Source organism: Narcine bancroftii, chromosome 1 (genome assembly GCF_036971445.1).
Source record: "Narcine bancroftii isolate sNarBan1 chromosome 1, sNarBan1.hap1, whole genome shotgun sequence".
Taxonomy (NCBI): Eukaryota; Metazoa; Chordata; class Chondrichthyes; order Torpediniformes; family Narcinidae; genus Narcine; species Narcine bancroftii.
In genome coordinates, this window is record NC_091469.1 from 68,952,008 (window position 1) to 68,974,440 (window position 22,433).

The following is a 22,433-nucleotide window of genomic DNA, read 5'->3' on the forward strand; positions in this document are numbered from 1 at the left end:
GTGCCTTTGTATTCATGAGCTTTTAATTTTACGTCATCCTTTATTTCCTTAGTGAGCCAAGGCTTAATTAGTATAGCAATTAGCACAACGCTGTTAAAGCACTGGCGATCAGGACTGGGATTCGAATCGTGTGCTGTCTGTAAGGAGTTTGTATGTTCTCCCCATGTCTCTGTGGGTTTTCCCAGGAGCTCCAGTTTCCTCCCACTGTTCAAAAATGTACCAGGGGTTTTAGGTTAATAGGGTGTAATTGGGCAGCACAAGGGCTTGTGAGCTGAAAGGGCTTGTTATCGGGCTGTATGTATGCCTAAATTTAAAAGCTGGTTCTCCCTACCTTACTGTCCTTGATTTTAATATACTTTTGTTGAGCACTGAAATCTCCTTGAAAGTCTTCCTTGGTTGTCCCATCATAGAGCCTGTGTTCCAGTCTATGCTAGCCAACTCCTCCCTCATCCCATTGTAGTCTCCCTTGTTGTAGCATAAGGCATTGGTTTTAGAACAAACCATTGCACCAGCCCTTTGTATTATAAATTCATTCATACTGTGACCACTCTTTCTGAGAGGATCCCTAACCATAATATCAAGACCTAAGATGCATGGTCCCTTGTAGGTTCAATAACATGACCTTCAAGAAAGATTTTATTGGATACATTCTATGAACTCCTGTTCAAGACTGCCTCAAATGGCTTGATTCACCTAAACTATGTGCAAGTTAAAAGGCCTGATGAAAACTGTCATTCCATTGTTAAATGCATCCAATATTTTCTCTGGTGAAAATTCTCGAACACAGGATATTAAATATATTTATGTGCAATTCTAACTTTCACATCCCTCAGTGAGTCTTGGTAAATGAATTCTGTGAATTTTGGTTTGAATCATAAAGGCTAATTAACAATAAAAAAACACAGAAGCTTGAAATATGAAATAAAACTAAAGATCTGGCAGTATTCAGCATGTCAGGCAACATCTGTGGTGGGATAAACAGAGTTAACATTTCAGGTCAAAGATCCTTCATCTGTCTCCACAGCTGTTGCCTGACCTTCTGAATATTTCCAGTATTCCGGGGTTGATGTTGCTGTAATTGATCTTACACATACCAGCGATGGGGCTCCTACAGTTAAAGTTCCCAGTGCAAGGTGATCCAGACTGCGAATTCTAGTTTTTGTCTCATGACCCAGTGAACTTGTGGAAACGTGTGCTTTCGTAGATGGATCGTTGATCTACAAAAATAACCCAATTTATATTTCTCCACTCCAAATAGTAAAAAATTGTTATGCAGCCATGCAGTTCATGCACTTATCAATCTCATATGGATATTTAACCTATTTAAGTCCAGAGAACTTGCTCCAGTACAAACTCCAGGATTATAAACATCCAAATGTACTCAGGAGTATTCTTTCTCTTCTTTGGCTTGGCTTCGCGGACGAAGATTTATGGAGGGGTATGTTAGTGTCAGGCGCGTTGGTGACTGACAAGTCCGATGCGGGACAGGCAGGCACAGTTGCAGCGGTTGCAAGGGAAAATTGGTGGGTTGGGGTTGGGTGTTGGGTTTTTCCTCCTTTGTCTTTTGTCAGTGAGGTGGGCTCTGCGGTCTTCAAAGGAGGTTGCTGCCCGCCGAACTGTGAGGCGCCAAGATGCACGGTTGGAGGCGATATCAGCCCACTGGCGGTGGTCAATGTGGCAGGCACCAAGAGATTTCTTTAAGCAGTCCTTGTACCTCTTCTTTGGTGCACCTCTGTCTCGGTGGGCAGTGGAGAGCTCGCCATAGCTCAGGAGTATTACTTGGGTGATAAGAGCTCTTTCCCAATGAAAATCCACTGTTAGACAGTGTGACCTATAGTACTATTCAGAAGGGTAGGGAAAATACTCATAACATTTAATGTTATGAGTCTTGAAAGGTCCAGGTTGGCTGAACAATTATCTGCAATAATCTGGATTATGACAGGTGTCAAATCAACAAGAACTAACCTTGGCATTTTCTGGTTCTCCTCTACATTCGAGAACTACTGTATTTGCAGATTGCAAAGCAACTTCGTTTGGTCTGCAGGCATGACTGAGCTTCCAGCTGCCTGTCAATTTAATTATTCGTGCCACTTCCATTCAAACTTTGTCTTTGACTTCCTGAACTGCTCCAATGAAGCACATTGGAGGCTGTAGAAAAAAAAAGCCTAATATTCTGTCCTGCATCCTTTGGGACTCAATAATCAATCAATTCTAGCACTTACTTTCTGTGCCTGTATCAGAAAAATAGCCAGTTATGTTACCCAACTATGATATTTATTCTGTTTTTCTCTCTCCACAAACACTTAGAAAATCTACTGGCCATTTCCTGTAGTTCTGGCCTATATAATCACAGCTATTAATTTATTAATCAACAGCCAATCACTGTGGCAATCCTGAAAGCATTCAGAAATATTATATCCATTCCTACCTGATCCTCTATGTAAATTTTTCAGTTCTGACAAAGGGCCTTTGACTAGAAACATGAACTGTTTCTCTAGTATTTCCAGTATTTTCTGCTTTTATTTCATCTGGAGGAACCTTTGCTACAACAGTCTTCGCCTATTTTTCCCTAATAGGAGAATACTTGTGCATATTCCAAGTTCGCTAGGTGAGAAACCAGGATCAAGAATTCCTTACAAGCAAACACAAAGCATCAAATAGGCTTGGTTGTACATCTTGCTGGCCACAGCATGAAACATACTGTGGTGGGATTTTGTTTTTGCGTTTGGTATATTAGCAGGAATTGCAGCTGAAGAAGTAAGTGTCCCTGATCTATTAAATAAGTTAGTCCAGATATCTATTATTGCACCAGTAGTACAAATACGTAAATAGCCCACTAGAATTAAGGTCAAAAATGCTGGAAACTCAGCAGGTCAGTCAGCATCTGTGGAGAAAGAAATAGATGTTCACACTTCATATTGAAGATGCTGACCTCTTGAATGTTTCCAGCAATTTTGGCTCTTATTTTCAGAATCTGATTTTTAAAAAGATTTTCAGCTATCCAGAACTTAAAACAAGCAATTGACTTCACCCAAAAACAAATAATCTCTGCAGGAATGAAGAATGGTGCAATGAACACAAATTGTTAACAGAAAAAATATATAACTATGAATAACTGGTCCAGTGAGCACAAATGACCTTTGGAGGGACACAAGACTCATTGATCAGTTAAAGCAAGCTGGAATTGCAGCTGTTTTGATTTGTTGATAATTGGGGTCAGGGTCTCATTTCAGGTTGGCCAAGAAGTAATAGTTAAATATTTATTAATTGGTCAAAAAATGTTTGTCTACGATATGTCATCTTATAATTGCTTGACACAGGTCACCTGTAATTATGTTTATGACTTAGGCTTACTTGGATTTTGTATTTGAGTGCCTTCCTTGCATGTGCTCAAATAAACAGAGAAACATGGGTCCTGTCTAATCACTGCAGATATTGAGAGTGACTAAAATCCTGTAACAGAACCTAAAAGTTCTTTGGCACTTAAAAAATGGTGTTTTAACCAGCCCTTTTTTAAATTAACTTTAACTGCTCCAGAATGCTTTAGTGCACGAGTTCAATGACATTGTGGTGCACAGAACAGGACTTTCTCAGTTAACTCAAACACCTTTCTTCCAATCACATTCTAATGGCAAAGGAAATTGGGATTACTTCACAGGGCAGGAAATCCCAGCGGATGTAGGAGAGCTTTAGGACATTAGAAGGGGCCAGAACAGAATTTTGAGAGCTAGCATTGGGCTATCAGGGTGTATGTGTTTGGCTAAGGAGCCAATTGTGAAAAACTACTATTAACAGGATTATGAATGATGCCTCTAAGACAGAATCCCACCTAAATGCAATGATTTAATGATCAGCTGTTGGTGTAATTTTGGAATGCGAAAGTTGAGGAGTTGACAAGGAATAAATTATTATTTTTTTCACTTACAGTGGATTTGATTCTATTTGATATTGTTTTCAAGGATTTAAATTGAAATAATATAGAATGGACTATCCTGCCTCTGAGCTACATGTGCGCACAAAAATCATAGAACATTTGCATGATACATTGGGCAACACTGCAAATCTATCTGTCTCTTTGTGCTCGTGCATCAAATAAAATGAAGACCCTGAAGTAAAACCAAGAACTGGTGGGCTGGCCATTGAGTTCCTGATTGCAATCCATTATTACGAGCTCCCATTTTAGTAAAATGGGATCGTCATTGTAAGGGATAGTATAGACAGGAGGAACTGAAGGTTCCTGAATGTTAACATTCAACACAAGCACCATCACAACACAAGTCACAGCCCAGTGACAATTCGATACATTGGAAGAACTGAGGGGAGGCTTGTCACAGCCTGTTCCAGATTCGACACATTTGCAAAGACATTGTGATTCTGACTGCTGAAGAGAAAACAGCTTTTTGAAGCAGGTCTTGTGGCCAGCCAGGTTGTGGAATTCAGAGCAAAGCATGCTCAGTGAATGACTGGGCCTTTTCAGTGGATTGAGCTGTGCCGGGAGGGTCTTTTGGGAAGCAAAGTGCTTCATTTTGATTGTAACTAACAGTGAAAGTCACTTGGAGAGGCCACTTTATTTTGAGTGTGACTAACAGTGAAGGATACTTGGAGATTCTGGTGGCAGGGTCTTGGAAGTTTTATGGAAGTTGGCCAGTTCGAGTCTTGCCCACAAAAGGACCGGGAGTATTAAGGCCACAGCTCACGTGGATGGATATTTCTTCCAAGGCAACGCAAGGAGAATTTATGAGTCTGTAGCAGCCAGAACTTCACTCTTCCTATCAGTTCAACATTAATTCTGGGCATTAAATTTCAAAGGCCTACGCATCAACACTGAATTTGAAGAAATCTTCTAGATCTTGTCTTGGACTGTAATGGTTTGGTTATCTCACACACACACACACACACACACACACACACACACCTAGAAATAGATTTAGTTTTAAAGATAGTTTAAGAGTTAGAAATAAGATTCTTCTTTGGCTTGGCTTCACGGACGAAGATTTATGGAGGGGGTAAATGTCCACGTCAGCTGTAGGCTCATTTGTGGCTGACAAGTCCGATGCGGGACAGGCAGACACGGTTGCAGGGGAAAATTGGTTGGTTGGGGTTGGGTGTTGAGTTAGTGTTTTAAAATTAAACACTGTCTACTTCATTGTCTCTTGCTGCTCATTACGCGTACTTCATAACATCATGATGGAATTTCTTGGGAGAAGTCATCATTTAGCACCCAGGAAAGTTGTACAACATAAGAGAATTTCTAGGCCACATGTCTCATTGGTATCTCTGCTGATTGAAATCCAGACCTTCAGCTGTAGTGACTGACCTCTCAGAAACCCAGCTACAGGCATCAAGCCTAGGAAATGTGAGCTCATGTTCCCCTAATTACCCTTTAAGTTATATTTTAGAACAGCTGACTTGAACTTCAGAGGAATATAAATGCAATCTCCTTTGTGGTTGCATGTCCTGCACCTGACAAGCTATATTTGGAACTTAGAAATGTTCTTTGAGAAGATGTGAAAGAATTCCATGGTATGAGCAAAACTAACAAACATTGTACAAGGTGGGAACTTAACACAGGATGTATTTATAACATATACAAGCATTTCAGTTTTCTTACTGGAAGCAAATAGGGGAGAAAACTTCAACATCTAATTGCAAGGTATTCCCCCATGAAATAATGCAGAATGAATATTTAAAGAGAGCATGAAGTTGTGGCTGCACACCCTCTACATGAGCAGGCAGTGACAAGTCCTGCTATCAGGCTGGTTGTGACAACTATAGTTCAATTGATAGAAGCTTGAAAAGACAGCAGATCAAATTGTACTCCAGAATATCGAACACCTATATCTGGGCTGAAACTCCAGTGCACTATTACAGAAAAAAAAGTGCAAGGTGGGAGCTTCAGGTTAAATATTAAATAGACCTCCCCATATGCACATTTGAGTGGATACAACCAATCCTGTACCACTATTCCAAAGAAGATTGGGAGAGTTATACCCCACATTCTGACAGAAACTTAGTTCTAAGATGACCTTTCCAAAACCAATTATCTGCTTACTGTGGCATCACTTTTCATGGGAGCTTGATACGTTCTAATTGCCTGCTGTGTTTCTAACATTACAACACTTCATAAATATTTCACTGGATGTAAAGTGATTTGGGATATTCCAAAATGAATATAATGTAAGTGCAACCTTTTTTTTGTGAGTAGAAGGAAGGACAAAAGGCAAGAGACTGAGCATGAAAGAGCAAAGAAAAATATTTAAGTAATTAAAGAGAAAAAAATGCCTGCCTGTTGGATAAAAAAGCACATCGGAGAACCACAAAAGCTGGAATCCTGAGCAAACAAAGAACTGCTGGAGGAACTCAGCAGATCAGACAGCATCCATAGGTAGAAATGGTCAGTCAGCATTTTGGGTCTGGACTCTTTATGTATAAAGGGGGAACGAAGCTTGGGGAGGAACTCAAGAAGACAGAATCACCTTTTCACCAGAAATGCAATACTGTATGAATTTGGATTGTGCCATCTCAGTAAATGTCTCATTTCTCAGAAAAAAAAAGACAGAATCAGATTTATTGTCATGTTCATGTGTCACAAAATGTGTTGTTTTGCAGGAGCATCAGAGTTTGCCATCACAGTGCAAAACTGCTATAAATTATAGTTCAATAGATACAATATCTAAAAATAAATAATTAGTGCAAAAGGAGAAAAAAATGAGGTTGTGTCTATAGGTCCATTGTCCGTTCAAAAGTTTGATGGCAGAGTGAAAAAGCTATTATTGTAATGCTGGGTGTGCGTCTTTAGGTTCCTGTACCTCCTTCCTGATGGTATCAGTGAGGAAAGGGCATGGGTCCTTGAAGATTGAGACTGCTTTCTTGAAACACCAACTCTTAAAGATGTCCTTAATGCAGTGAAGAATAATACACATGATGGTGCTGGCTGAGTTCACAAACCTCCGTAGCCTTTTCCTGCTCTATGCATTGACACCTCCATGCCAGACAGTGATGCAACTCTCCACGGTGCACCTGTAAAAATGTACAAGAGTCTTCGATGGAAACCAAATCTTCTCAAACTCCTAAGAAAGTATAACTGCCGGTGAGCCTTCTTGACGATTGCACCAACATGGAAGCCCCAGGATAGATCTTCAGAGATGTTGACACCCAGGAATTTGAAGTTCTTTATCTTCACCATTGCTGACTCCTCCATAGAACCATAAAATGTTACAGCACAGAAAACAGGTAATTTGACCCTTATGGTCTGTACCGATCAATAAAACTAGCTAGTTCCACTGACCTACTCCCATTCCATATCCCCCCAGACCACTCCTATCCATGTATTTATCCAATTTATTTTGAAGTGGTGAAATATCTCTGCAAAATTGATGTTAATCCAGATCTTCAAGACAGGGTAGATGTCACTTTTAAAATTACATTTCAATTCAACATAACTTTCCTTGATTCAACTGTGGCTTTAGCATGTATACATACTCAGTTGAAGCACACCATTCGACACAAACCTCCAGTCTGAGAAGCAACCATCCACCACCTCTCCGTTTTCTTCCACCAAGCCAATTTTGAATCTAGTTTACAACATCTCTGTGTATACCTAGTGTCCTAACCTTCTGAACTAAGCTCTCATGTGGAACCTTGTCAAAGGCCTTACTAAAGTCCATATAAACAACATCCACATCCTTTCCCTCTTCTTGGTAACTTCCTCAAAAAACTCTACAAGATTTGTTAAACATGACCTACCATGCTGACTGTCCTTAATCATCTGATGAGGGTCCAAATATCTATATATCCTATTTCTCAGAAATCCTTCAAATAATTTACATACTACTGATGTCAGGCTCACTGGTCTATAATCGTCTGGTTTATTTTTGGAGTCCTTCTTAAACAGCGGGACAACATCAGCCACTCTCCAATCCTCCAGCACCTCCCCTGTGACTAAAGACATTTTGAATATATCCACCAGGAGCCCTGTAATTTCAGTGCTTGTCTCCCTCAAGGTGTAGGGAAATATCATATCCAGTCCAGGGGATTTGTCTACCTTTATTCATCGCAAGGCACCAAGCACCTCCTTCTTAAACTCCATATGTTCCATGACACTTCTATTTATTTTCCTTCCATCCTTATTCACTATGCCAGTTTCCTGCATAAATAGCGATGCAAAAAATTGTTCAAGATCTTCCCCATCTCATGAGGCTCCTCACATAGTAGACCACTCTGATTTTCTAGGGGTTGTGTTCTGTTTTCCCCTTCCTGAAGTTCACAATCAATTCCTTAATTTTGCTAATGTTAAGCGCAAAGTTGTTGTTACATCACTCAACAAGTTGATCTATCTCACTGCTGTACACTTCCTCATTTCCATCTGTGATTCTGCTAACAACTGTGCTGTCATCGGTAAATTTGTAGATGGCATTTGAATTGTGCCTAATCTCACAGTCCTGGGTATATGGAGAGTAGATCTGTGGGCTAAGCACACATCCTTGAGGTGTGCCTGTGTGGATAGTAGGATGGAGATGTTGTTAGCAACCTGCACTAACTGTGGTCTTCTCATGAGGAAGTCAAGGATCCAGTTCCAAAGGGAGGTGTAGAGGTGCAGGTTTTGAAGCTTGCTGACCAGTACTGAGAGGATAATGGTGTTGAAAGATGAGCTGCAATCGATGAAAAGCAGCCTGATGTACCTATTGCTGTTATCCAGTTGATTCAGGGCTGAGTGGAGACCCAGTGAGATTGCAAACTCTGTGGAACAATTGTGGCAGTAGGCAAATTTCAGTGAGTCGAGATCTTTTCTTAAATGTGAGTTAATTCTGGCCATGACCAATCACTCAAAGCATTTCATTGCAGTAGATGGTTGTGCTCCTGGGCAACTGTCACTGAGGCAACTCACTCTGCCCTTCTTGTGAATTAGGATGATTGATGCCTTTTTGAAGCAGGTGGGAACCTGAAATAGCGAGGGATTGAAAATGTCCGTCAACACTCCAGCTAGTTGATTGGCACAGATTTTCAGTACCCTGACTGGTACACCATGCGAGGTTTCACCCTCTTGAAAGATGTTCTGACGTGGCCCTCTAAGACAGATATCACAGGGTCGCCAGCTTCTGCAGGAATTCTCCTTTTCAAAGCGAGGATAAAAGGTGTTCAGCTCATTGGGGAAGGAGGCATCACAGCCATTTCTGATGTTAAGGTTCACCTTGCAAGCCCTGCCATTGCTGGTAAGTATCTGATTCTGTTTCTAACTTCACTTGGAATGGTCTCGTTGCAGTTAAGATAGCCTTCCATAGGTTGTACCTTGACTTCCTGCGGAGATCTGGATCAGCAGTCTTAAATGCCATCAACCTAATCCTCAGCAGGTGGTGAATCCTTTGGTTCACGGCTTTGCATTGGGGCACTCATGGTATGTGCACGTGAGTACACACACATCTACATTGGTCCTGATGAAATTGGTGACAGGTGTGGCATATTCATTCAAGTTTGAAGATGAATCCTTGAATAAGATCCAGTCCACTGAATCAAAGCAGTCCTCTGCCTCCCTTGACCATTTTTTCACTGTCCTCACCACTGGTGTTGAAGTCGTTCTTGATGGTGGTGTAACAGTGGTCAAGTATGTTGGCTCCTCTGGTTACACAGGTAATATGTTGATGATAAGCTGACCTGGTTGAAGATCCCTACAATGATCGAGAAGACATTAGGGTGTGTTTTCTTGTGGCTGCTGATTACAGCGCTCAGCCCCTCCAGTGCCTGCCTGATTTTAGCCTGGGTGGAATGTACACCATGATCAGGATGATGGTGGTGAACTCTTTTGGGAGATAGGATGGACAACAATTTGTCCTGTCATGTTCCAGGTTGTGAGCACAGGACTGGGACATGGCCATTACGTTTGTGCACCACAATGAATTGATGATGAAGCAAGCATCACCACATTTGCCTTTACCTGACACTGGTGTCCAGACCACACAGTGGAAGATTAAGCCCTTTGTAGCACTGTGTGTGAAATGCTCTCATTTAGCCATTTCTCAATGAAACACATCCCAGGAAGATGTTAGAGAGTGGAGGCCTCAGGACCTGGAATTTTAGCTTAGCCTGTAGCGCCCCCCCCCCCCCACCCCCCCAAACCTGGTCCACGTCCGCATACCGCATGGTTGGATCTTCATTAAAGAGTCCCTCCACCAGCTGCCTGAATCATCCGTGGTCCGCCAGAGTTTGCCGTTTCTGTCGATAGCAAACGTTTTCAATATTCTTAATACAATGATAGTTATAAGTATGTTGGCTTCTGTAGCTGTGAATAGAAGCTGTAGAGGTTCTAAATGGGAATATATGATGATTCTGTCAGAGTTTATAGGACAGAAGGTGTGAGGGGTAGAGAGATAGATAGAGGGAGAAGTCACAAGGAAAGCAGGGTAAAAAAATTTAGAGAGAGGGGAGTTTTTTTTAAAACAGGAAGAGATAGAAATAATAAAATCACATGGAGCCCATAAACTAGGGAAGCTGGATATCACTGATTCCTCTGAATCACTAAGGACTGGTGTGAGTCTAGGACCTGAAATTCTGGGCCAAGTATTTGATGCATCTTACAACTATAGAACCATAGAACATTACAGCACAGAAATAGGGCCTTTCAGTCCTTCTAGTCTGTGCTGAACCATTTTTCTGCCTTGTCCCACAGACTTGCACCCAGTCCATAGTCCTCCATACCTCAAACATCCATGTACCTGTCCAAATTCTTCTTAAATGTCTTAAACAATTTTAACATAACATCCCAGCTCCTGTACTCAGTACTTTGATTTATGAAGGCCAATATGCCAAAAGTTCTCTTTACAACCCTATCCACCAGTGATCCCATTTTCAGGAAATTATGCATCTGTATTTCCAGATCCTTCTGTTCTAACACACTCCTCAGTGCCCCTACCATTTACTGTGTATGTCCTTTCTTGGTTTGTCCTTCCAAAATGCAACAACTCACATGTGTCTGCATTAAATTCCATCGTCATTTTATATCCCATTTTTCCTGCTAGTCTCGATCCCTCTGCAACTTTGAAAACCTTCTTCACTGTCCACAACGCCTCCAATTTTGGTGTCATCACCAAATTTGCTGATCCAATTTACCACATTATCATGCAGGTCATTGATAGAGATGACAAACAACAATGGACCTAGCATTGATCCCTGAGGCACACCACTAGTCACAGGCCTCCAGTTGGACAAGCTCTACTACTTTCTGGCTTCTCCTATCCAGCTATTGTTGAATCTAGTTCGCTACTTCACCATGAATATCGAGAACCTGAACTTTCCTGACTTACCTTCCATATGGGACCTTGTCAAAGGCCTTACTAAAGTCCATGTAGACAACGTCCACAGCTTTTCCTTTGTCAACGTTTGGGCTAACCTCCCTGAAAACCTCTAAGATTGGTTAAACTACCATGCACTAAGCCATGTTGACTTTCCCTAATCAGTTTCCTAGCTATCCAAATAATTTTATATCTGATCTATTTAAACACCTTTCAATAATTTATCCACTACTGATTTCAGGCTCACTGGCTTATAATTTCCTGGGTTACTTTTGGAGCAACATGAGCTACCCTCCAATCCTTTAGCACCACTCCCGTGGCTAAGGACATTTTAAACATTTCTGCTAGAGCCCCTGCAATTTCGGCACGAGCCTCCCTCAAGGTCCATGGGAATATCTTGTCAGGCCCGAGTGATTTATCCACCCTTACTTGGTTTATGAATTCTTCCTCTTTAATCTGTATATATTCTATGACTTCAGTGCTTGTTTTCCTTACTTCCCCTGACTTTGTGTCTGTTTTCTGAGTGAATACTGATGAAAAAAAATCATATAAGATCTCCCCCAACTCTGTTGACTCCATACAAAGCCGATCACTCTGATCTTCAATGGGACCAATTTTGACCTTTACTATCCTTTTGCTCTTAATATACCTGTCAAAACCCTTATGATTTTTCTACACATTGTTTGCCAAAGCAACCTCATGTCTTCTTTTAGCCTTCTTGATTTATTTATTTTCTTGCATTTTTTATACTCCTCAAGTACCTAATTTGCTCCATGTAGCCTATTCCTGTTATACACCTCTTACTTCTGAACCTGATCCACAGTATCCCTTGAAAACCAAGGTTCCTTATGCCTTCTAAACTTGTCTTTAATCCTGACAGGAATATACAAACTCTGTACTCTAAAAATTTCACTTTTGAAGGTCTTCCATTTACCATGCACATCCTTGCCCAAAAACAACTTCTCCCAATCCATGCATTCTTGGTCCTTTCTAATTTCCTCAAAATTGACCATTCTCCAATTTAGAATCTCAACCCTAGACCCAGACCTACTCTTCTCCATAATTAGCTTGAAACTAATGGCATTATGATCACTGGACCCAAAATGTTCTTGTCAACTGTCCTGTCTCGTTCCCTAATAGGAGATCCAGTATTGCACTCTCTCTACTTGGAACCTCTATATATTGATTTAGAAAACTTTCCTAAACACATTTGACAAACTCCAAGCCATCCAGCCCTTTTACAGTATGGGAGTCCCAGTCAACATGTAGAAAATTAAAATTCCATACTATCACAACCTTGTGTTTCCTGCAGCTGTCTGCTCTCTCTCTCTCTCTTTACAGATCTGCTCCTCCAATTCTTGATAGTTGTAATTATGATATATTTGTTTTTCCCCTCTGGATGGGACATTAACTTCAGATAAATATTGCTTACTGAGGAGATATGTGTCACTGCTGTACTCAAAATGAAAATCCATGCCAAACAATTTCAGGTTTTGCTGCACTAAATGACAGAGTATGGTTTCTCCAGGCGGTGTTTCCTTACACATAACCCATGTGTAGGAGGCCTATGGATGAAAGGAGGTGGTGCTCAGCATTTTGTGAGAATAGAACTGGACTTGAAGCTTCTGCTCACACATGGGTCTTTGCGCACTCTGGCTCTAGACCTACTCACCAGAGGATGGTTGGAGAACATTCTGTTTCCTGGCTCCTCACAGGTCTCAGTCTGGGTTCTCTGGTTGCTCTCTCTATGGCAATTGCATGTCACTTACCTAAATGTTATCCCCAGAAATAGTTATAGTGAAAAGCATTCCAATCAGTCGCTGAAGAACTCTGGCATTTTCAGTAAGTGTGAATCCTTTCGCATGCAGTTTCCCACAGCACACTTTAAAAAAAATTATATTTTATTTCATTTTTAAGAATAAATAGACATATATACACAAAAAGGACTCAATGCATTACTCTACCCCTCCCCCACCAAAAAAGTCTAAAATAAAAAAGGACTCAATGAATATATACGAATATATACAAATATACAAAAAAATCCTTAAAATGCACAGTAAGCCTAGATATAACTCTTCCGTACCTTAAGAGAAAGGAATAGAAACGGTGGACAGAGGAAGAGAAGAAGAAAAAAGAAAAGGGAAAAGAGCTGGCATCAACATTTAATAGAATAAAAAAAGAAATAAAAATAATAAATTACTAATAAGGGATAAAATTTAAATATAAAATATTTAATAAATAGGTGAAACTATCCAGGCATTTAAATAATTCGAATAAGGCTGCCAAATCTCTATGAACATGTTATATCCATTTGTAGGATTATAAGTAATTTTCTCCAGGTGATGTACATACAACTTTGCATTTCTATATTCCAATAATCAATATGTAAGAGGGAATCAGAGTTCTATGTCACCACTACACATTGCCTGGCAGTTGTCAAAGTGATTTTAATAAATTTGGATTTACTTTGGGGAAAGTTAACATTCATTTCAGCCAAATTCCCCAAAAGGAACAACTGAGGATCAAGAGGGAAGTCCACCTCCATAATTTTCATTAATATTTACCCCAAGTTTATCCAAAAAGGTTTTAATTTCATGTATAACCAGGTAGAATGTATAAAAGTACCAATATCTATGCCACACCTAAATCACATATTTGAGATTTCTGATTTGCTATTATGTAACTTTTAAGGTGTGGGATATAGATGATGTAAAAAATTGAAATGTATCATTCCAAATCATTTTATTCAAGAATAAATTTGGCCAGCATTGTTGATCAATTACAATACCTAAATTGGATTTCCATCTCTATGTAACTCAATTTTTGGGATTTGGTCTTGGAGCAGCATAGAAGAAATAAATTTAGTTGCATTTCCCTTTCGAATTAGAGCCTCCATGTCTGTGCACGTTGGTAGGGCCAGTGATGGTCCCAACTTATCCCGTAAAAAAGATATTAATTGGAGATAGCAGAAGAGCGTTCTATTAGTCAAATTATATTTATGTTTTAGTTTCTCAAAAGACATGAATAGCCTCTGTTGAGATGTAACAATCCTCAATACACCTGATACCATTTTGGTACCAGGGTTTAAAATGTTATTCCCCCAAGTCATGGGTATTATATTATTATTAATTTGAAATAAAAGTGTCTTTGAGGATAATCCCTCTTTTAGTCCCATAAATTGTTTGATCTTGTCTGAGATATAAAATACATGCCTCAATAGAAGATTATTTGTTTTTTTCCTGATTAATTTAGAATCCCATTTATGTACATATTCTTCTGCCATCTCTTCTCCTACTATGCACAAACCACTTGCAACCCAGGAAGGAAGTCTGTCTAAGTAAAAAAGGAAGCAACAAATCCCATCTGTGTAATTCCCACTGCACAACCTTTTAAAGCACAATGTTACCATATTCTGTAGTGTTTTAACAGTTTCATCTTATTATCTTGTATTTAGGCTCACATTGACTCTTACTGCAAAAAGAAAGGTAGGCTATTTACACTTGTAAATTCATCATCTACCTATTGGGCGATACCTCATGAAATCAACGTCAAATTTGACAATGTATATAATTTTCTTTTTCTAATCAGATCTGTCTAAACGGTATGCATGTTTCAACCCTTGATGGACTAGATCACATGGTTCAAACAGCTGCTCCATTGAGTTGGCTCACTAACTTGTACTTTAAATAGCTGCTCTAGTCGACTACCTCCACTTTACTTCACAACGTCTGCAATTGTGGAAGGGAAAGACATACAGACACAATGTCGGACCAATCACCTTTCGATATTGATGTTGAAACAATGACTAGATTTGTCATGGAAAAGGGAAGGAAAGCAAAAGGAACAGGAGAGTTCACTCAGCTTTTGAATTCTCTGCTTACTGCAATCAAGGCCATCTCTTGTGCTGTGAGGAAGGCTGGTCTTGCCCATATGTGAGTCTCTGGTCTTTGGTTAACTGCTCCACAAATGCAATATGCTGCAAAGTAGGCAATTACATGCAATTTATTCCTCATGTTTGGAAATTATATTTTAATTTATATACAGAGAGAAATTACTTTTTTAATGTCATTCACACAAAAATCTTTTTTTGAGATTTTCTGACAAGTAATTATTTTAAGTAAACCTGTTTGCCATGAATTTCTATGGAAAGGTACTGTATGCTTATAGTTGTGTTAAGTAAAAGAAAAGATTTGAATCTTGATATATTGTCTGCGTTACCCGACTGCTCTCCCAAGAGTCAAACCTGCAGAATCCAGAGTGGAAATCCTGGCTGATTTCCCCACCCCTCCCCTCGCCATTCACAAAGTTTTGCTGAGACAGCAATCCTGTGTATTTGTATGCACAGCCCAGTGAACTGTCATGATGTCTTTCACCTAAACCTGTGTGCTTTAACCCACTTCAGCAACTCTTGCCCTGGACTGAGAAATGAACTAGCTGTAAACCTGAAGACTGGATAGTGTAATTTTAGATTTTTAAAGAACCTTGCAATTGATTGCAAAATTCTCGTTCTCGAAACATTGACTAGGTGTTGTAAATATCATCTATTTAAATCTTTAGAATTGTTGTAGAAAATCAGTTATTTTCTCATTTTTATGAATATATTGTTAGATCATATTATCATTGCAACTTTTTGTATTTAATTTCAAGTAGTTGGATTCAGGCTACTTGGGTTAGAAATGTAGCAGAGACACACCAGGACTATCTCTCTCATACATTGCATTCTTTCCTCTGAGAATAAATATAAAGGGCTCCTGGTCAATATTTTGTTTGTCAAATTTGAGGCCTTCCAGATCAGCTTCATCTGACCCCATCTTTAATTTACAGGTTTTTCCTCAGGCTTTCAGCAAACCCATAACCTCTATGAAGCCCAGAGTTTTCAGGCACTCAACTGCCTCTCAAACTAACTCCTAAAACCCAACCTTTGGTTTTTCCCAACAGGATCAAAGAATGAGGAGAGACCTTATGGAGGTTTATAAAATTATAAGGTGAATGCTCCCAAGGCAGATAATTCTTGAACTGGTGGGCATCGATTTAAAGTGAGGGAGGAGAGATTTAAAAACTAACTGAGGGGAAACATTTTCACTCAAAGGGTGAAGCTATAGAGGTGGGTATAACTATAATGAGTGAAAGACATTTGGAGAGATAGATGGATAGGAAAGGGTGAGAAAGAATTGGACCAAATGCAGGCAAATGCTGACAGTCAGCATGGATGAGTTGGGCTGCAGGGCCTGTTCTGTACAACTTTGTAACTCTTGAACATGAAATATTATCACTGCTCCATTCTCCAGAAGTATAGCTGTATATTTCCAAAATTTTCTAATTTTCAGCTTCTACAACATTTTGCTTTTTTATCAACAACCATATTTATTTATTCTACCCTCCACTATTGCTAAATCCAAATCTACACTTTCATCACCACCTCTGTCAAGTTCTCCAATGCTCTTCACTTTTACATTTTTACTCTCAAGTTATTCACTCAGTTTCAAACTCTTGTTTGTACTGTAATAATGTTTAAGATTCAAGATTCAAAATTTAATTTATTGTCATGCTGTAAGGCAGACAGATTCACCATCGGCAGAAATTGCCTGAAGCACCTCTTACAGTCAGAGAAAGAGAATCAAAAGAGAGATCCCCTCAGAGTCACAGAGCAGCCCTAGTTTGCTCCAGCATTCCTACAGTCTCTGCAGCCACACAGAGTCCAGTCCAAACCATCAGCAACCTGAGCTCCAAATCTGAACCCCTGACATGATCAGTGCCCTTGAATACCTCTTGTAGCCCAGTTCCAATACCTAACTTCCCTTCAGCTAGTTTTGAGCCAATCTCCAGCAGTCCACAGCCTGTTGCGAGTCCTTTGACCACAGTCTCCGGCGCCCCATGGGTCATCTCCTCTGCTCTCAGACTGGGGAGTAGTCTCCTCGTATTCTGGTCCCCTGCGCCAGTCCTCTGCTTCCTGGAGGCTGTATCCCCTCATGGCCGCAGCCAACCATAAGATCCTGTGGTCGCGGAATTGTAAATAAAACTACCATCAGCTCCTTTAACGGGCCATTCGAAGTCTGTATGGAGCTGATGGCAGTCGGACTTGACGGTTGGACCCCACGGGAGTGCTGTGTCTCTGTTCTCCCCGGATCCAAACCAATGGCAGAGCTGTCATTTCAGCAGCTCTGGCAGCTGTGCCATTTTTTCCAGGAATGGCAGAAAACCACCAGCAACAAAACAACAAACTCCGATTAAGATAGATGCCAGAAATAAACAGAAAGTGGATAACAGGGAAATAACCAGTAACAATGTGAAAGGCTTCACCCAGCAAGGTGATTAACCATCCAGCAGATGGCAATAAAGGACAATAGAATCTGTAGTTCTACACTGGGGAAAATGTCTTGGTATTGGAATGATTGATATGATTACATTTTCATCAGTACAGGTGCTCCCCAACTTATGATGGCCCCACTTATGATTTTTCAAAGTTTCGATGGTTTGAATCCGTACCTTCAATTTCAAATTCCAATACGTTCTTTGCGAAATGCGGTTCGCTACTCTCTCGTGATGCTGGGTGATGGCAGCATCACGTGGAAGAATTCTACAGCATACTCTCTTGTGATGCTGACTCCACCATGTTCATAGTCTCAATGCTTCAAACATTCTTCATGCCCAGTGTGGTTTCAGCTGTGTGTGTTAATAGGTTTTTCCAGTGTGGAATAAAGGTATTCAAAATGTAATTATAAAAAATAATAGGTGTGGTATTCTTTTACGACTTACAATTTTTTTTTACTTACGATGGGGTTACGTTCCAGTAACCCCATCGTAAGTTGAGGAGCACCTGCACTTGGACAGGCTGAAGATCCACCATTCAATAAAATTGAAAATGAGGGACAGAGTAAGTCAGGGAATATATGTGAAGAATAAAACAAGAGTTAAGGTTTCAGTTCAGTGTCAGTTCCACTGAATGGCCATTGATCTGAACTGCAAACATGATTTTCTCTCCACAGGTGCTGTCTGATTTGCTAAGTATTTCCAAAATATTGTGTTTTTTCAGATTTCCAACATAACCATATAACCGTTTACGGCACAGAAACAGGCCATGTCGGCCCTTCGAGTCTGCACTAGAACAAAAACCACCAGCTCAACCCTCCCACTCTCTGCCCATAACCCTCCAACCCCCTCACCTCCATGTACACATCCAACCTTCTCTTAAATGACAGGAGTGACCCTACCGCAACAATCTCATTTGGAAGATCATTCCATTCTGCAACCAATCGATGAGTGAAAAAGCATCCTCTAAGAGTAGTTCAATCTGAGGCGCCTGCAAGCTCACACCAAGACACAAGAGAAACTTGTCCGTGAACTACTCTTTGCAGACGATGCCGCTTTAGTTGCCCATTCAGAGCCAGCTCTTCAGCGCTTGACGTCCTGCTTTGCGGAAACTGCCAAAATGTTTGGCCTGGAAGTCAGCCTGAAGAAAACTGAGGTCCTCATCAGCCAGCTCCCCACCATGACTACCAGCCCCCCCACATCTCCGTCGGGCACACGAAATTCAAAACGGTCAACCAGTTTACCTATCTCGGCTGCACCATTTCATCAGATGCAAGGATCGACAACGAGATAGACAAGAGACTCGCCAAGGCAAATAGCGCCTTTGGAAGACTACACAAAAGAGTCTGGAAAAACAACCAACTGAAAAACCTCACAAAGATAAGCGTATACAGAGCCGTTGTCATACCCACACTCCTGTTCGGCTCTGAATCATGGGTCCTCTACTGGCATCACCTTCGGCTCCTAAAACGCTTCCACCAGCGTTGTCTCCGCTCCATCCTCAACATCCATTGGAGCGCTTTCATCCCTAACGTCGAAGTACTCGAGATGGCAGAAGTCGACAGCATCGAGTCCACGCTGCTGAAGATCCAGCTGCGCTGGGTGGGTCACGTCTCCAGAATGGAGGACCATCGCCTTCCCAAGATCGTGTTATATGGCGAGCTCTCCACTGGCCACCGTGACAGAGGTGCACCAAAGAAAAGGTACAAGGACTTCCTAAAGAAATCTCTTGGTGCCTGCCACATTGATCACCGCCAGTGGGCTGATATCGCCTCAAACCGTGCATCTTGGTGCCTCACAGTTCGGCAGGCAGCAACCTCCTTTGAAGAAGACCGCAGAGCCCACCTCACTGACAAAAGGCAAAGGAGGAAAAACCCAACACCCAACCCCAACCCACCAATTTTCCCCTGCAACCGCTGCAACCGTGTCTGCCTGTCCCGCATCGGACTTGTCAGCCACAAACGAGCCTGCAGCTGACATGGACATTTACCCCCTCCATAAATCTTCGTCTGCGAAGCCAAGCCAAAGAATCTGTAAAAACCCTTAGGATTCATCTTTGCCTTATTAGCTATGGGCACCTCATACCTTCTTTTTGTCTTTCTAATTTCCCTCTTAAGGTTCTTGCTGCAATCTAAGTAATGACCATACATCTCCTCAATCCCTTGATTTTTTTATATTTCGCATAGGTCCGAACCAACTTCTTGATTTCACCAGAAAACCACGGCTCCCTCGAACTTTTGGTTCTGGGATTTACAGGGATCCTGTAAATCCCCCTTAAAGTGTCAGTAACTGGTAGAATCATGGATGTTGATGAGAATGTGTGGAGATTGAAATAGGTTAAGCGTAAGATTCGTGTCAAATGATATTCAACGGTCAGTATAGACTCGATGGGCCAAAGGTGTACTGCATTATTTTATAACTGTGCCCCCATTGTTTGACTGCAAATGTGGCCTCGTTATTGTTGAATTTTGGCTCCCTTCCCTTTTGACCTGACTGGAACATAAAGATCCTGTACTCTCAAAATCTCACCACTAAATGCCCCCACAAATTTCCTCAACATCCTTTCCAGCAAAAAGATCAGCCCACACAACTCTCTGCAAATCCCTTCTCATTTCTCCAAATCTGGCCTTCCCCCACTTGAAGACCTTCAACCTTGGATCCGACCTATCCCTTTCCATCATTAAGACCCGTGATCACTGGATCCAAAATTCCAACACTCACCTCCTTTTCACCTGCTCCATTTTATTAGCAAACAACAGATCTAACACTGCTTCCCTTCAAGTGGGCGTCTCAACATATTGCTGCAAAAAGCAATCTTGAACACAATGCATAAATACTAAGCCATCCTGCCCTTTTACTGACTGCGTTTCCCAATCTATGTTTGGAAAATTGAGATTCCCCAACCAACACCACCCTATTCCTACTGCACATCTCACGTATTTCTTTGCACATTTGCTCTTCTAGTTTCCTTTTCCCATTTGGAGGCCTATAATATACCCCCATAATAGTAACCTCACCCTTCTTATTTTTCAGTTCTACCCACACTGTCTCCCTCAATGAGCCCTCCAGCCTATCTTGCCTCAGCACTGCTGTAATATCCTCCCTGATAAGTAATGCCACAGCACCCCCTCTTAATCCACCAACTCTGTCACATCCTGGAACATTTAACTGCCTGTCACAACCTTCCTTCAACCACGTCTCGCTAATGGCCACACATCATAATGCCGTGTCAATCCACACCTTTAGCTCATCCAGCTTTCTTACTATGCTCCTCACATTGAAATAAAAACATCTCAGGGATCTCCTACATCCTACCTTCCACCTATCCTCCTCTCTACCATACTGACAATCGTCACAACATCCTTTTACTACTTCCTGCTGTTCCTCCCTCAAATTATCTAAACATGCCACTTTCCTTAGCCTACATACCCTCTCCCTGGTGTCCTGCCTAACTTGAAACCCAGTCCCCAAACATACGAGTTTAAACCTCCCCGATGGCCCTAGCAAATGCCCCCGCCAGGAGATTGGGCCCTCTGGGATTCAGATGTACTACATCATTACGGTATAGGTCCCATCTCCCCCAAAATGGTCCCAGTGGTCCAAGAACTTGAAACCCTGCCTCTTACTCCACCCCTTTAGTCACATGTTTAGCCTCCACCTCACTTCCCTCACTGTCATGTGGCACAGGAAGCAATCCAGAGATCATCACCTCCTTTTAAGCTCCCTACCCAACTCCCTCCATTATGAGCTCCAGACTCTGCTTTATAAAACCAAATAGCTGCCCATGTTCACACTAAATTGTGGCAGGATAAAGCAGGATTAGCTACTTACTTCAGTCCACCCAAGATTTCCATCAGCACATGGAGACCTACATCTCACTTAACTCATTGTTTCTTATTCCAACCTCGTAAATGTGATCTGTGTCACATTTTGGCCTTAGTTATAAAAGGACTTAAATGCAGAAGTAAAGAGGTCTTACTGCTTTGGAGAAGCTGCACCTTTGTTATTATGCATAATTTTAGACATTTAACCTTAAATAGCAATGTAAACTGGTTCCCAGAAAGGAAAAGTGTGCTGTATAAGGAGAAGGCCTATATTCTTTACAGCAATGGTTCTCAACCTTTTCTCACCCACATACCACCTTAAGTATTCCTTTCCTGGCTGCAGACCACCTAGAGCAAATTCATGGACCACCAGTGACAGTGTGGGGGGATGGAAGAAAGGCTGGTGATATTGACCTGCTTCCCAAACCACCAATGTGATTTTTGTTTTGTTTTGGTGGAAACATTTTAAAAACATTTTTCTTTCTGTCATCAAACTTACAACCTTGTTTTACACATTATTGTTTATTATATCTTTACTATGGACCACCAATTAGAAATCCACATGTTTAGAAGAATGAGTGGAGATTTCAATGAAATGCACAAAATTCATATCAGGTTCACCAGGCTGGGTGCTGGGACGATGCTTCCTCTGATTCAGGAGTCTGGAGCCAGGAGACAGTCTCAGAATGCAGGTCAAAATGAAGAGAAGTGTCTTTATTCAGATGGTGGTTAATCTTTGGAATTCAATACACTGTAGGTTGCCAGCGCCCAATCATTGAGTTCATTCGAAACAGAAATCGATAGATTTCTGGATAATAAGGGATCAAAGAATGTGGGAATAGAGTAGAAAGATGGTATTGAGGAAGACGATAAACCATGATCTTGAAGGGCCAGAAGATCTACTTTTGTTCCAAATCCTTCTGTCCGTACATCAAACAGGAAGATCCCAGGTCTAACCAGTATCTTACGATGAGCGAGATTTCAGCCAGATTTGCTTCACTTGGTGATGTCTTTG

The 22,433-nt window shown here is 41.1% G+C and overlaps 1 protein-coding gene across 1 annotated transcript in view; it reads left to right on the forward strand.

The window, feature by feature from the left end:
• Positions 1 to 14,992: 14,992 nt before the first annotated feature.
• LOC138759307 (fructose-1,6-bisphosphatase isozyme 2-like) overlaps positions 14,993 to 22,433 on the forward strand; it is a 79,780-nt gene continuing 72,339 nt past the window's right edge. Inside the window, exon 1 of the mRNA XM_069929518.1 lies at positions 14,993 to 15,217. Coding sequence (XP_069785619.1) covers positions 15,048 to 15,217 — 170 coding nt within the window. The 5' untranslated portion in view covers positions 14,993 to 15,047. The remainder of the gene's footprint in view (positions 15,218 to 22,433) is intronic.